The 16,671-nt window shown below is 39.1% G+C and overlaps 1 protein-coding gene across 2 annotated transcripts in view; it reads left to right on the plus strand.

The window, feature by feature from the left end:
* The window catches only part of RAB3C (RAB3C, member RAS oncogene family), a 291,932-nt gene that overhangs the window by 240,188 nt on the left and 35,073 nt on the right, over nucleotides 1-16,671 (plus strand). For both annotated transcript variants that reach the window (XM_025387772.1, XM_025387771.1), the window contains exon 4: nucleotides 10,948-11,072. In XM_025387772.1, the coding sequence (XP_025243557.1) occupies nucleotides 10,948-11,072 (125 nt within the window). The remainder of the gene's footprint in view (nucleotides 1-10,947; nucleotides 11,073-16,671) is intronic.

The raw sequence follows: 16,671 nt of genomic DNA on the forward strand, positions 1-16,671 counted from the left end.
TCCAGTTCCCTGCCTAGAAAAGAGGCTTCACAGTCCTGGGCTTCAAAAGGCCTGAGCGAGTTTTCTCCTTTGGTTCTCTTCTTCTCTTAATACCTTCTTCTCCTTTTCCTGAAGATTTCATCTCAAAGTTCCACAAAATCCACACTCATAGTCCCTCTCCTTCTCCTTGGAAGAAAGAAGTTTCTTCCTCCTTGGTCCTGTCTTAATATCTCACAAACCTCGATGTTCAGGCTTTGGCTGAATATGTGTGAAGCGTCTCTTCTCAGCCACTAGGACTACAAAGTGGGAGGAGAAGGTTCTGGTTCCTAAGTGAGGGCAAGTAGGTACTGGATTCTAAGTTTAGCTTCCCCTTCAGCAAGCCTGATTGCCTTACCATTAACCTAAGAAGGAAGCATATCTTGCCAAAGATCACTAATTCCTCCAAGGACAATATAAATCTTGTCTAATTTGAGAAAAGGATACTTATTTCTAACAACATGACTTTGGACTTGCCCTGTGAAAGCATCACCCAGGCATCCTTGAGCTGAGGAACGTCTTACCTTTTCCCAGGTCAGACTTTCATTCCTCTCCCTTTGTTGTCCAGAAGGGTGATCCTTGCTGTCATGCGCTTCCGTGTGAAGAGACCACCAAACAGGCTTTGTGTGAGCAACACGGCTGTTTATTTCACCTGGGTGCAGGCGGGCTGAGTCCAAAAAGAGAGTCAGCGAAGGGAGATAAGGGTGGGTCCGTTTTATAGGATTTGGGTAGGTAAAGGAAAATTACAGTCAAAGGGGGTTTGTTTTCTGGCGGGCAGGAGTAGGGGTTACAAGGTGCTCAGTGGGGGAGCTTTTTGAGCCAGGATGAGCCAGGAAAAGGAATTTCACAAGACAATATCATCGCTTAAGGCAAGGACTGGCCATTTTCACTTCTTTTGTGGTGGAATGTCATCAGTTAAGGCGAGGCAGGGCGTTTGCACTTCTTTTGTGATTCTTCAGTTACTTCAGGCCATCTGGGCGTATAAGTGCAAGTCACAGAGGATGCGATGGCTTGGCTTAGGCTCAGAGGCCTGACACTTGCTTCATCTAGTTATTGTTTTTTTCTTGCAAAAAAGAAAAGGAATGTCCAGTTGTTTCTACCACACATATGGTTTAAAAAATAGAATTTGACATTTTATAAAATTAGGAGATCAGAAGTTATAAGATGGGCATGATGGAAATAGGTCTAAGTTAAGATTTAGACTAATAAGGGAGAATAGGATGTGGTGCAAGGTAGTTCCAGGACTAGGTGGATCAAGAACACTGCTTCTTGAGCTCTTGAAATACGTTTTCAGTACTGGCTCTCTGCAACAGACTTACCACGGAGAGTTGGGTCAAACAGATCCTTCCAGAACATCCAGTTCTGCTTGCTTCCACATGCAGCTGAATTGACACTCCCAGATCTATGCAGATTCAAGCATTTTTGGTTTCCCCAGGAGATATATTATTTTCTACTTTAAAAGATAATCAAACGTATGAATTTCTTACCAAGTTCCACATTCAACACAATGTAGGCACTTTCCCTCTTGTGCAAGCAGACAGCACATTGAGGATGAGCATTCACAGGAGCCCTGGGATATAGACCCACATTGGCCACTAAGTAGTTGAGCCATCTCAGTCACTCACATTTGGCGTTTCAGCTTTGTCATCTCCAAAATGAAGGTGATGGACTGGGGCCCTTCCAAAGCAGCTCTTCCACAATGTCAAGGTGCTAAGTCACTCCTAACATATCCTCATCCTAACTATTGGTGCTAGATCAGAAAGGAAAAGGTGACTTCTCCAGACTGGGATGAATAGCCAGGCATGCAGATGTCCTTTGCAGACTGTGATGGGGTGAAGAGTTGCCTTTCCTTACTGTGGACAATGTCAGGGTATAAAAGGTTCTGTGGAAGAAGCTGCCAGCAACACATCCTAAAAGGGATGCATTGGGGCACTGGCATTACATAAGATGGTAATTCTTTTATTTTGTGCTTATATTCTGAGTCAGGCATTTTTGCTGTATTCAGTCTATCATTCACTCATTATTCAATCTCTAATTCTACATTACTGTTTGAGTACCTTCTATGTGCCATGTATTTTGCTGAATGCTGGAGACTAAATGATGAATGCACAGTTGAGGTCTCTGTCCTCATGGTACCTATAGTCAAGGGGGGATGTGAATAAGTGAAAAAGTTATACTGAGTGACGTACAAGGCATAAGTGGGCCCGCATGAGTGGCAGCTAACCCAGAGGAAGATGGAAGAGACTGAGAGGGTCTGACACAGAAGCCATAAATGTGTTTTAGACAGATGGTACATGTGATGGCTACAGGTGATTTCTTGCAAAACTAATGAAGCTTAAGTTTAGTGGTATACCCATAAACTGGCTCTTTGAAAAAAGGATGAAATTATTTCATAATCAGTGCTTTTCAGCCATACTGCCAGCTCCAGAACACAGCTAAACTTTGGGCCCCTTACTAAGACAAATCCCCTCTTAGTGTCTTAGTAATTTCCCCAGAGCAGGCTCTGAGACAGGAGTTTGCACACAAGTAGTTTATGTGGGACATGCAAGAAATACCCATAGCAGGAGGGTAAGTGGGCTGTGAGAGGGAAGACAGCCAATAAAAGGTGTGTGTTCAAGCCAGCTACCATTATGCGTAACCAGAGCTCAATCTTTCTTAAAAATTCTGAGAATCAGTATGGTAACAACCTGAGGAGAAAGGGAGCTGGGGTATTTATACTCCAACTCCTGTCAGTCATTGGCTCAGGTCTGCCCCTGAGTGTGTTATTTTCCTTTTATATTTTACCTTCCCTGATGGGCAGAGTGACCTTCCATTGCTTTGGTGAAAACTGTAAAGCAAAGAGATGCAAGTACTGACAGTTAGAAGTCATCCAACAAGCACAGAAGTGGTAAGGCCTGGGGTATATAGATAGTGTCTGGTACAAAATATCCTATACTTAATTATGTATTTGTAATTTGCATTTTTCTTAAATTGGGCCCTCAAATTATTATGAATTTTAGACCTCACAAAACCTGAAACCACCTATAGTCACAGGCCTAACTTGCTGAAAATATAGCATGTATGGGAAAATCAAAGAAATTAAAAAGCCCATATCAGAATTGGAGGGAAGCCGGAGGGCAGCAAGAGATGAAACTAGAAGCTAGAAAGTTGAAGCTAGAAGCTAGAAAGGTAAGCCAAGGCCATATGAAGGGTGCTATGTTAAACTGGGCTTTTGTAGATTTGACTGACATTTGTTGGTGTCTGCAGAACTCAGCTGGGTTCCTTGGGACATCTCATTTCTGGGATAAACTGACAGAACAACCCCTTTCTGAGATGGGCTCTTCCCAAGATAAAGAACCCAAGAGGGCTGATGGAAGCTCACCTTGCCTCTGATGTCTGTCACAGTGGCACAGGTCAAATCTCCTTATATTCCATTGGCCAGACCCAAAGTTAGAAGGGCAAGGAAATATAGTACACCTACAGGGAAGGAAATAATGACTAAGTGAGAACTGTAATACAACCTACTACTGGAATTTCACCAAAATGTTAATAGTGGAGATGTGGAGATAGTGAGATTTCTGATCATTTTTCCTTTAGCTTTTCACTATTGTTAGAATTTGTAATAAGAATGTAGCAATTGTACCAAAAAATATGAACCTATTCTTCTAAATAATAAAAGATTATATCAAATATTGAAGAGCATTTTTAAGGATATCTTTTAAAATTTTTCCTTTTTTAATGTGTTATTTATAAATGAGTTCATATACATATAAAAGGCCTACCCCCTCAACTTCCGAAAACTACCTATTAGTATTTATAGCATGTGTAACTAATCAGACTTTATTATGTTCCTATTTCTGGTTTCTTAGTATTACTCTCATTAAATTTTTTTATTTTGTATATATCTTTGTAAACCACCTGCAAGTACTTTATGGGGTTAGCTAGGAAATAAAGAAATAGATTATTTAAAAACTAGAAAGAAAAGAATTTGAAGAGATTCATCACAGTAATACTCAGCCTTGATAGCATATACAAATCACCTGAGATTTCTTTTTAATACCTCTGATGAAGACTCTAGAGGTTCTAAATTAATGTTTCTGAATTGGGCTAATTTTTAAAAGCTCTCTGAAGGTTGAGAAAAATTGAATAAATAATGATTAAATTAAGTGAAAAAAATAACAAAAGGACCAATTGTATGTGATGAGCAAAAGCAGGTTGGGAAGTTTCTTTACAAACTTGAAGTAGGGTGTGGTACTAAAAAGCCAAAGCTCCTAAATATTAAAAAGAATAAGGGAAATGGATGCAGTAGAGCAACATGGGCTTCCAGAATTAGAAAGGGCCTGCTATTAAGATCTGTTCGAGCTTCCCTGGGTGAGGAAGAGTGAGTCATATTCTCTCTGATACCTCGTATTCCCACATGCATCCCAAATCAGACCCTAATTGACAATTGTTTTTGTGGGCCACTGAGGTGCATTTTTTGGACTGTTTTTCAGAACATTGTGATTAAGCTAAAGTCTGTCATTCTCCATGAGAAGAGGCTGAACTCACAGGCGATTACTTACACACCCAGAACAGGAGAGAAGGAATACTAGAAATATTGTGGAAATGTGGTTTGTTCACTTGTTTATAGCTCTTCAAACTGAAATTATTTGATTCTGTTTAGAGTTCAGTTGTTTATGTGGGAAACATTATAAAATATCAAAAGCTCTTTTATCTTGATGTCTCATCCCAGCTTTTTTGAGACTCCACTTTAACATTTGATAAGAACTGAAATGGGGATAAATTATGCTTTCCTCCTCTCTTTCTCTTTTAAGTTTATACATAAATGTTGAGAGAAAGCTTGAGGTATTTGTTTTGTCTTTTTTTTTTAGCTAAATGGCAAGTAAATAACAGGCTTTTTAGTAACTGTGATATGGTACTGGTAAGGTCTGAGTTAACTGCCATTTGCAGAGTAACCATGGTGACCAGCATATGGCTTCTGATTCCATTAATCTTGTTGAGATTAACAGTAACCCCAGAGGATCTTTTGCAGTGATTCAGAAATAAATCATCTTTTCACATGTATACTGTTTGATGACAGCCACTCGCTTTCAGTGTGTGTGTGTCTCTACCCAACAAAGAAATAAGACACTCCCTCTCATGAGATGATTGGAAATGCATCCCTCAAATAAGAAATTTCACAAAATACATCCAATGGTGAAAAGGTAAACACATATAAATACCATGCGAAAGGAGGATTTATTGAACAAACATGTGTCATACCCCTGATAGATACATAAGGGGAAGGTCATTTACTCCCAGTTGGAAATTTACTTGTATAGAACCTCAGCCTGGAGATATGGACTGGAAACAAAATTTGAGACTCTTCAATGAAAAAAATCCAATTGTTATTTCAATTATAGGAATTAGAAACGATTAATTAAGCTGGATTTGGGAAGAGGAGCAGCTGGCTGCCCAAGAGGAGACTAATAATGTGTTCTATTTGTAATGAGATGTTGCAACTTCAAAAGTACAGTGTGGCCCTACCTCAAACCATATTTGGCCTCCAACAGCCCCAGAGCATGTAAAATAATAGCCTCATTTTACAGATGGAGATACTGAACTAAACAATTCAGAATGACTTCCCCATACTCACCTAGTATTAGAGCTTTCTCTCAAACTGGCTGAATAAATTGTTGAGTCTGAGTTGGAAAGGATGGGAACTGAATTACAATCCCAACATTCTTCTGACGCTCAGTGTAGACAAAATATGCATAACTATGGGTCTTTCTCAACTCATGGAGCTTATACTCCCTCATCTCTAGGTTTTCCTTGGTTAAAGGAATACTCTAAGCTCTTATTTCAACCTAGATCTTCCTACATAAAAGAAATATCAAGAACACAATAGCGTTTTACAAATTCTAAGATGCACAGTTTCTTACTTTAACATCTATGGCTGGGCATGGTGGCTTGCACCTGTAATCCCAGCACTTTGGGAGGCTGAGGCAGGCAGATCACTTAAGGTCAGGAGTTCAAGACCAGCCTGGCCAACATGGTGAAATCCTGTCTCTACTAAAAAAAAAAAAATATATATATATATATATATATACACACACACACACACACACACACAAAATAAAAAATTAGCTGGGTGTGGTGGCATGTGCCTGTAATCCTACCTACTGGGGAGGCTGAGGCGTGAGAATCACTTGAAACTGGAAGGCGAAGGTTGCAGTGAGTCACTATACTCCAACCTGGGCAACAGAGCAAGACTCCATCTCAAAAAAAAAAAAAAATCTGTGACACTAAGATATGCCTTTTCATCGATGGTTTATTATGATCACTATGCAGCAATACCAAAAGTAGATTTCATTACTCGTACATGCACTAACTTGGTCATAGCTGCTTATATTGCCAAAGTCATACAGTTATCGGTACATGGATAGAAAGTTATTGTGTAGGCAGAAAAGGGTATAAATTTCATATTAGCGACATGAGTACTCATTTTGGAGTAATGATCATCATTTTACATTTTCTTGTAAAGTAACAACATAGTGTTCTACAGGACCTAAGAAGGGAAGATACAAGTAGATCTTATATGTTAACCTACCATGCACTAAGCACAGAAACTTTTTAAAAAAAGCTAAATCTTTCAGAATACATGAAAGGAATTTCAAAGCAACAAGAAGCTGACATAATTTAATTTGCTACATCCTTTTGCTCTTGTCCATTGTAAAATAGTTTTGATCTTATCATTTATGTTAGGTTTTGTGATAGGTAGTAATTTACAAACCAGCCGGCATGGCTCTGATCCCCTCTTGCTGATGGTGGGACTGTGCCTAAAGCTCCCTTCCCTGCTCTGCTGATGCAGAACAACATCAGGAAGTCCAAGTAGTCAAAACCAAAGTCAAACATTGAACATTTGCAACCCCAATTTCAATCATAAAATTAACCAACTCTAATGGGAAATCAGTCTTTTGTTCATCTTAGCACAAATGCTCTAGACCACAATTTTTATTTCATTAAAAATAAAACTGGTCTCCTTTGGCTCTGTAAACTTTCAAAATAATGATTCTTTATAATTCCTTGGTAATTGTAGAAAGTATTCACTTTACATTATTTCCCTGACAATTGAGAAAATTTGAGGTTACATTGAAATATTTCTTATGTAAGAGCAAATGAAGAGGATGGATCTCATATAATCATGGCCAAAAAAAGTATGTTCTTCTTGGTCATATATTTTTATAAATCATTGAGGAGCAGGGAATATTGTATATGCATAAATGTATAACCTATTACAGCAGCCTGAGACCCCATAGGTTATCATTATGTCAGCAGAACTGAGATACTCAGATGTGTTTAGTGGTAGAAGCAAGCATTCCATTAATTTGGTTAATGGACATGAATCAGCTAGTGGGTTGTGAGTTATGCACCTTCCTGACCTTCACAAAAGCACACCCTGACTTGAGTTTATACAGTCAGGGGTGCAGTAGGATGTACTGGCCCAGGTCAGAAGAGTGCCAAATTTCCTCAAGCACTCATTTGTCCTCAGGAAACTCAGAAGCTAGGTCATTAACATCCTGGCCCCAGCTCCTTCCTTGGACAATTGTGACACTCTCTTGTGAACCCTTTGTCACTAATCTGACTCTGGATATCTGATTTCTAGTTTTACTACCAGGATTAAACTTTTTCTGTTAACATAAGGGCTCTCTACCCAGGGCCTTTCCAAGTCCCTGGCTTACAAGACGTATAGGAACAAAGAGACTATTTCTTTTAATTACATAAAGAAATCTGATCAGATGTGAGATCCTTTAAAATAAACTTTTGACTTCCTTTGTAAAAATATATTAGCATTTGTTACTTAAGTGTTTCCAAGAGTGGAATTTATTTTACACCCTAATTCATTATTAATGCATCATTTTTCATATTCTCCACACATAAGATTAAGTGAGGAAAAAGTATGGAGTTTAAAAGTTCTGTCTTTATTTCTCCAGTCTATAGATACCTGCCAAATCTCACTGTTGCTAAGGGAATATATTATTAAGTGAGGTATCAGAATTAGAAAGGTCATATTGTTCTGAAAAAATATGCTGTGACTCTGAGATGTCCAGGTGGTATCAAGAATGTATTTCCCCAGATAATTTAATCTCATTTGAAAACTTAGATGTACTTGGTTCAGGGGAATATGCTGAAATAAAACCCTATCTGCCTCTTCACTCTTTCCTTTCTTCTCAGGAAGGAGAAACAGTGATCATAGCTCTTTGAAAACTCTCCTGCAGTTTAAAAAGCTATACTATATGCTTTTTATTCCCTCTTCAAGTTGAGAACATCTCATTGCCGTTTTCTATTCAGTGATCCTTCACTTGACTATTGTTTGTAACACCAGTCCCAAGCTTTACTTTTCGACATGTTACAAATCTATTTTTTTTCAAACTTTAATCATTTGTTTACATTTCAACATTTCAGTATTTCCGTCCTGACCACCCACTGGGCAATATGACTTTCCCACCTATCTTAGACTGTTCTCAAATAAAAATGTGACTGATACAAAGGGAGAATGAAAGAAGATAGCTTCCTCTAGATAACAATAAATGCACTAGAACTTAACTTTTTGAACTTTTAATGAGCATTGTGGAAACATGTTTTAAAGCACAGGCTTGAGAGCCATACTGCCAGAACGTGATTCCCACATTTGACACTTTACTGGCTGAGTGATCTTGGGCAATTAACCTCTCTATGCCTCATTTTCCTCAACTGTAAAATGGGCAGTTGAGGATATGGGCAGTTGAGAATAATAATATTCTCCTTAAGTTATTCTAAGGATTACATTAATGCAACAGATATTAAGTATTTCGAAAAATACTTGTGCTTTTTCTCTGCCTGGCATTGCTGGGCCTGCAGGTCTGTGTCAAACCATGGATGAGGGTCTTTTTTCTGCAGAATGGAGTTTGTTAAAGTTGTTAAGAATAAGGCCTATTTAAGAGATACCAAGTGAAATTTAGGAGACGACAAGAGGGTAGAACTGACTACTATGCTCAAAAACGCTCAGTGATACAGGATAAAAATAAATACAACACACTCAAATACAGGGTGATAGTCTGCGTAACAAACAGAGATATCATTTGTCAGATTGCTTATGCCCATATAGAAGGGGTAGTCTGTGCAGCATATGTACATGGTACATGAACTACCAAAATAAAATGTGAAGGTTGGCCTGACAAATTATGCTGCAGCACATTCTACTGGCCTGCCTCTGGCCCACAGGCTTCTCGGTAGGTTTGGCATGGACAAGATCTATGAAGGCCAAGTGGAGATGACTGGAGATTAATGTGATATGGAAAGCATTGATGGTCAGCCTGGTGCCTTCACCTGCTATTTGGATGTAGGCCTTGCCAGAACCATCACTGGCAATAAAGTTTTTGGGGCCTTGAAGGGAGTTGTTGATGAAGGCTGTTCTGTCCCTCATAGTACCAGACAATATTTGTGATTCTGAAAGCAAGGAATTGAATGCAGAAGTGCATAGGAAACACATCATGGGTCAGAAGGATGCAGATTACATGCATTACCTAATGGAAGCAGATGAAGATGCTTACAAGAAATGGTTCTTTCCATTCATGAAGAACAGCATAACTTCAGACCTGAGGGAGGAGATAAACAAGAGAACTCATATTGGCTGGGCATGGTGGCTCACAGTCCCAGCACTTTGGAGACTGAGGTGGGTGAACTGCTCGAGCCCAGGAGTACAAGATCAGCCTGGACAACATGGCAAAACCCTGTTTCTGCAAAAAAATTTATAAAAATTACCCAGGCATGGTGGTGTGCACCTGTTGTTCCAGCTACTCAGGGAGCTGAGGTGGGAGGATCACTTGAGCCCAGGAGGTTGAGCCTGCAGTGAGCCAAGATCATGCCACTTTACTCCAGCCTGGGTGACAGAGCGAGACCCTGTCTCAAATAAATAAATAAATAAATAAGTAAACAAAAGCTCATGTTGCTATCCAACAGAACCCAAACTATGAGATGCCCAAGAAAGAAGTTAAAAACAACAGGTGGAAACATCCCAAAATGTCCCATGTGCAGAAGAAAGATCAGGTAGCTCAAAAGAAGGGAAGCTTCCTCAGAGCTCAGGAGCAGCCTCTGAGAGCTAAAACAAACAATGTTTTAGGATGATTTTTCAGATAAAACAATAAACTTACTGGCTAACCAGGTTTAAAAAAAATACCTGCAAAAGCAAACTATTACATTTATTATCTAAGTTTCAAAATCAAAAGTTGGTTATTTGTGTCATGATTCATAATTGAGGCTTATTCTAAATTCCAAATATCCTGTTTGTAGCAACTTAAAATGCCAGCTCATTGTATTATAATTTTGACATTAATCAACCTGATATTTTTCTCTTATAAAGGTAAGGCATGAACATATTAGCTCTCATGATTCTTTTTTTTAAAAATTATCACTTCTCCCAGATTTCCTAAGCCCCATTGCTTTAGCTCTTTGAGTTGTTACTGTGATAAGGGAAAATACTATTTTTGTGTGATAGGCTGTAAATAGGTTGGGCAGCCATCTCAGTTTGCCTGAAACTGAGGGACAGTTTCTCAGGACATGGGACTGTTACTGCTTAAACTGGGAAAGTCTTGGGGAAACCAGGATGGTTGGCTATCCTACTGTAAAGGTATTACGTAAGGTGGGGGTAAAAGAGGAAAGGAAGAATCAGTGGTAGTATTAATCTCATTAAGTACAAAATAATTATTAGTACACCTCTACTGTTCCCTTGATTTTTGACTCATGCAATCTCTGATGAGTATCTGAAGGGTAAAATTGCACTGAACTAATTAACTCTAAATGTCAGGCATTTGGATTTCACGGGGTTTTTTTCCCTTTTGTTATCATCATCATCTGTGGAATGTATTTCTTCTCCTTCATTTTATGCTGTTCTGCTTTCCTATGATTATGTCATGCTTGTTCTTTTTCTTTTAGGTCAACCCAAATCAAAACATACTCTTGGGATAATGCCCAGGTTATTCTGGTTGGGAACAAGTGTGACATGGAAGACGAGCGGGTCATCTCAACTGAGCGAGGTCAACATTTAGGAGAACAGCTTGGTAAGAAATAAATTAATAAGTTAAAAAGAAAGAGAATTTGCTTATTATATGTAACACTGTACAGAGTCCCAGTTAATTGTCAGGGTGGAGTTAATGAAATGTTTCTCAATCTAACAGTGGAAAGCAACATAATCCTCCCTAAGTGGACAATATATTTTCTCCCACTTACTATGGCATCATGAGAGCTCAAGTGCAATTAAAGAAGCAAAAATGATACTCAGAATTTTGGTCTTAGTACACTGTATTTAAATTCTTATTCTATGAGAAACACAGGTTTTGCCTTGTCCACTATTTTTGCTTTTTTTTCTCCATACTCTATTTTGCATTCAGTGGGCTCTTTATTTTATTGCGTGATTATTGTTCTCAAGTTTTCATTGGAGGAGGATAATGGCACAGAATAGGTCACATCCTAGATTCTGATTCTAGTGACATCATTGATAAGCCATGTTACTGTTACAACTCCCTTTGAGACTTAGTCACCCCATCTCTCAAGAACTGTATCATAGCCCATGCCTATTTAACCAAGTCCTTGTAGATAAGATCAAATGAGATAATAGATATGAAAGAGCTTCAGAAATGGCAAAGCCGTTTCAAACACAAAACACTGTATCTAAAGAGAAAAATGCTGGAGCGAGTAGGGTAGAGATTTAATACAAAGGAGGGATTGATGATTGATGATTGATTGACTGAGTCAAGAAATTTTTACTGGGTACTCGCTGTATGCTTTATATTATGCCAAACATCATGGGGGATACAAAAAAGTGATTCACAGTCCCTAGGCACAAGTTGCTCCCAATCAAGTGGAGACTGAAGACTGGAGATACACACAAGGAAGCAGAAATACAAGTCAACAAAAACAGGTCAATGAGGAGGTAAGCTGCAAGACAGATGCCAACAGGAAAGCAACAGGGAGAGGGAGGCAGACACAGGAAGGGGAAAAACATTGCCAGAAGGAGATGTAGGAGTGTAGTGTGATCAGAGGAAGATAAAGAGCAAGGCAGAGAGGGCTCCTGGGGACATCAGGTGTGGAAATGAATACACCAAGAGGAAGAGATGAGTGATGAGAGGAGATGGAGATCTTTTGGGTGAAATGGCAAGATACAGCTTGAATGGTCTCTAAAGGAGAGTAGAATTTGCAACTACAAAGGAGATGAGGCATTATGAGTAAGGGGCACAGTGATTCATGGACATTGAGATGAGCATAAGGTGAAACGACAGTGAATAGAAAAGTGAGAACCTAGCATAAAGTTGCAGAACTGAGTTGTGGATTTGGGGAACAACTCCAATCCTAGAGGTGAAGGAGTTGGAATTCTTTTTGTTTTTTGTTTTTTTTGTTTGTTTGTTTATGGTAGACCACTGAAAATACTGAGGCATGCTTAGCAAAGAAGAGTTTGACTTTTAACCTTTTTGGTCGGGACCTGCAGTAAGAAATACTTTCAATTTAGCATCCCAGGACTTACATATGTAGAGAGAGAGAATGAAACAAAAGTTTCACAAAACACATTTTAACTTTACTTGATGAGATTCACTCTGTTTTCTGTCTTAATTTTCTTTCTTCTTTTTTCTTAAATGGTGGTCCCAACCCACTAAGTTGATCCCCGGAAGCAGTAATGTGTCTCAATCTGTAATTTGAAAAACACTGTTATAGGCCGGGCACAGTGGCTCACGCCTGTAATCCCAGCACTTTGGGAGGCCAAGGCAGGCGGATCACCAGGTCAGTAGATTGAGACCATCCTGGTTAACACGGTGAAACCCCGTCTCTACTAAAAATACAAAAAATTAGCCAGGCGTGGTGGCCGGCGCCTGTAGTCCCAGCTACTGGGGAGGCTGAGGCAGAAGGAAGGTGTGAACCTGGGAGGCGGAGCTTGCAGTGAGCCGAGATCGCGCCACTGCACTCCAGCCTGGGAGACAGAGCGAGACTCCGCATCAAAAAAAAAAAAAAAAAAAAAGAAAAGAAAAGAAAAAAGAAAAAGAAAAAAGAAAGAAAAACACTGTTATAAAGGGGATGCTTTGGGATTAATCTGCTGGTGTTGTGCAACATGAGTCAGAAAAGCAAAGGCCCTCTCATTGGGTTACTCTTCCTCTTGATCATCTCATAACTGAACTACGTACAGTTCACTCTGAAAGCTTAACCATTTCTCATGAGCTTAATGAGTTCCTTAGACTAAAATCTATCCCTGGATGGCCACAAGAACCCTTCCACCAAATATTCTTAGAACCACCCAGAAGAAAGTTACATGGCTGGTGTACGGTCTCCTGTGGCTGCATTTGAAGTTATCATCTCTGTCACAGGGCCTCTTCCCACTCTACCGATTAAACAATATGAGGAGTCTGAAAAAATGATAATTTTTTTCTTAATCCTCTTAGGACCTGCTTATCTTAGGAAAGATAAGAATGGAGAATAGTAGATCCCCAAAGAAAGAGAGGGAGGAAACCTGGGAGAGGGTTGGCAGATTGGCTTCCCAAGACGGTCTCTCCCCGGTCTTCCTGTGTTTTCTTAACTAGCTGGGCACGTGCCAGGTTGGGGAAAAAACTGCTACACAGATGTAGGCTGTCTCTATGAATAAAAATGAAAACTGTTTGGTTCAAAAAATATATGTATATCTAAGCCAAGAATTGTTTAATGTCATTGATACATAGGAGGCAGGCAACTGGCTAAATTTTTTACCTCTCTAATAAATTACTTGGATATTGAGAAGACCAGGCTGTGAAAGGGGATGTTAGGATGATGGAAATGCATCAAGAGGGTGACTTTCCTACTGCTCCATCGACTGACGTGCACACAAACCCTTTCCATTCAGTGCACAGATGTAGCAAAGTTCCTGAAATTGTGAGGCAGAATGTTTTATGTTCCTGTTCAGTTTCTTCCAATGGTTTCTAATTGATTTTTTGCTCTCCGTTCAATAAAACCCAGCTGTTGTCATAGCAACCAACACATGTGCATTCTTGAAGAGTCATTTACCTTGTTTAATGTGGCTTGTTCTCCTCATGGCTACACATGCTTCTACAAATGATCATGAGAGACCATTTGCATTTTTTAAAAATGCTCTCACAATTTAAATTTAAAGATTTTAAAGGTCTTTGCTTTGTTTTTTAATTACTGGTACATTTTATTCTTCAGAATACCATCACATACACACAAAGGTTGCACATTGTTTTTAAAATGTCATTACCACATCTTGGCAGATGGCTCAAAATAACTGCTTTATCGATCTGGTTGCAATTAATTCTCCATTGTGGATTGTTTTATCTGGACAACATTTGCTCATCCTAATGAGGGTCCTGGATGGAACCAAGTTTTAATGGAGCTCTTTAAAAATTCTTAGATGGCAGCTGTCAGTCCCAATCCAGTTTAGTTCACCAAGCATTTATTAAGTGTTTACAATATGCCAGTTACTGGGAATGCAATGACAAATAACCCTGCCTTCTAGGAGCAAACATTGTAGTGCCGGAGACAGACTACACAGACAAAGAGCATTTTTCTGGCTTTCCCTTTCTCGGCCATTTTCTTTCATTTGATCCTTTGAGCACCTCTCCTTGCTGAATGCTGCCTCGTCAGCATTTATGACATGGTGCTCTCTGTTCGTCTCCTCCCTCTCCAGACTTGCATTTAGTTTCCTTGGTAGACTCCTCCTCCTTTTTCTGTCTCCTGCACTCTGGCTTTCTATCCTCAGTCCACCTCTCCTCTCTCTCTACACCCTCCCTTGGATGTTTCCATCCCCTCCAAGGTTTTAATTCCACCTCCAGACTAATGACTGCCAAATCATGTTCCAGGCTTGACCTCACGCTGGCACTTCAGGCGCCAACATCCACCTGCCAGCTGTGCATATTCAGTACTTCTGATTTAGAGTAGTGGTCTAATCATCTGCAGCTGAATCGGCTGGGGTTCTTTTTCAAATGCACATTCACAGCGCAACTCAGACCTGCTGCATCAGAGTTTTTGAAGTTGAAGGCTAGAATCTACATTTTTAACAAATATTTTTGTGACTTTTATACAACTAAATTTCTAGAACACTGGCTTTTGTGGGAAGTGAGTGTTTGGAGAGGGTAGGGAATTGCTGCCAGAGCTGAACATTACCCTATAGCCGTTGTTATTTTCCCATGCATTTTTTTTCTTTTTTTGATGAAGTCTCATTCTGTCACCCAGGCTGGAGTGTAATGGTGCGATCGTGGCTCACTGCAACCTCTGCCTCCTGCGTTCAAGCAATTCTCCTGCCTCAGCCTCCCAAGTAACTAGGAACTACTGGCAGGTGCCACCATGCCTGGCTAATTTTTTGTATTTTTAGTAGACATGGGCTTTCACTGTGTTAGCCAGAATGGTCTCAATCTCCTAACCCTGTGATCCGCCCACCTCTGCCTCCCAAAGTGCTGAGATTACAGGTGTGAGACATCACACCTGGCCTTCATGCATGTTTTAACAGTTAGTCTATATGTATGTACCTATAACAATATATAAGAATGTTTTTAAATTTTATATTAAATGTATAGTATGGTACTTATATATGTACAATCTCATAATTTAAGTTTTAAATGTACAACTACTGTGTTAAATAAGAAAAAAATTTGGAGACACAATTAAAGATAGATTTTCCTAAAATAGAAGTAATTTATCTGGGAATAAGAACAAAGAAAGAAATTTATAGAGGAGAATGAATTTGTATTGCCTTGAAACCACAGGTGAAAGAATATTTGAACCATTATTACAAGCTCTGAAAGGGCAGAAAATGCAGAAACTCCTGTTTTCCAAAAATGTAGTCAGAGAACCAAAGACTGCAGAGAAACTAAAATTGCTTCTGGGAGAGGTCATTATTAATAATTTATAAGGAGCCAACCTTAAAGTGTTTTTAATTTGCATTAATATTTCTTCCTAAAACAAGTAACAGATAATATTCCCAATTCTTTCCATTCAAACAATTATCATAATGGCCTCTGAACATATGTATTACTGAATTCCAGATTCATCCCCTGTACCCTTCCCCCTTGTCCAGCACAGAACCCCATGAGAATTTCTGAAAGTACAAAATATTCTTATATTTTGCCATTTCTCTAAGCTCTGTAATTTATCTTCCCTTCTTTTCCCATTTAATGGCTCTTTTGTTTATTCATCTGACAAATATATATAATAATACTGCAGAGTCATAAAACGTGTATCTTCCCTCTCACGGAGCTTAACGTGTGGACTGTGTATCAGAAATAGACTCAAATATTATGAATATGTAAATAGAGCTGAGTGTAACTCAGAGGATAAAGGAAAGGCATGAAGTTCTATGAATGGGTAGTTACTTCTCTTTTTGGAAAATGAAGACTGACGAAAAGACACATTCTATGTCTGTATACTCTGAAACATATTGATTTGATAAATCCTGGCTTAATTTAACAATTTCTTCAAGGAAATAGTCTCTTGAAGTAGAAAGAGATACATTTAAGACAAATGAAAAAGGATATTCTTTCACCTAACAAAGAATATACTAATGGAACCAATTATCTCTGAAAGTGGAAGATGGTGCAGGCAGGACATGTAATTACTTCCCAAAAGGTCTAGATAAATCAATGCAGGCAGATCTACTATGGCTAACGGAGGGAGTTTGCATTCTGTGCG

The sequence above is a fragment of the Theropithecus gelada genome, chromosome 6 (genome assembly GCF_003255815.1).
Source record: "Theropithecus gelada isolate Dixy chromosome 6, Tgel_1.0, whole genome shotgun sequence".
In the NCBI taxonomy this organism is placed as follows: Eukaryota; Metazoa; Chordata; class Mammalia; order Primates; family Cercopithecidae; genus Theropithecus; species Theropithecus gelada.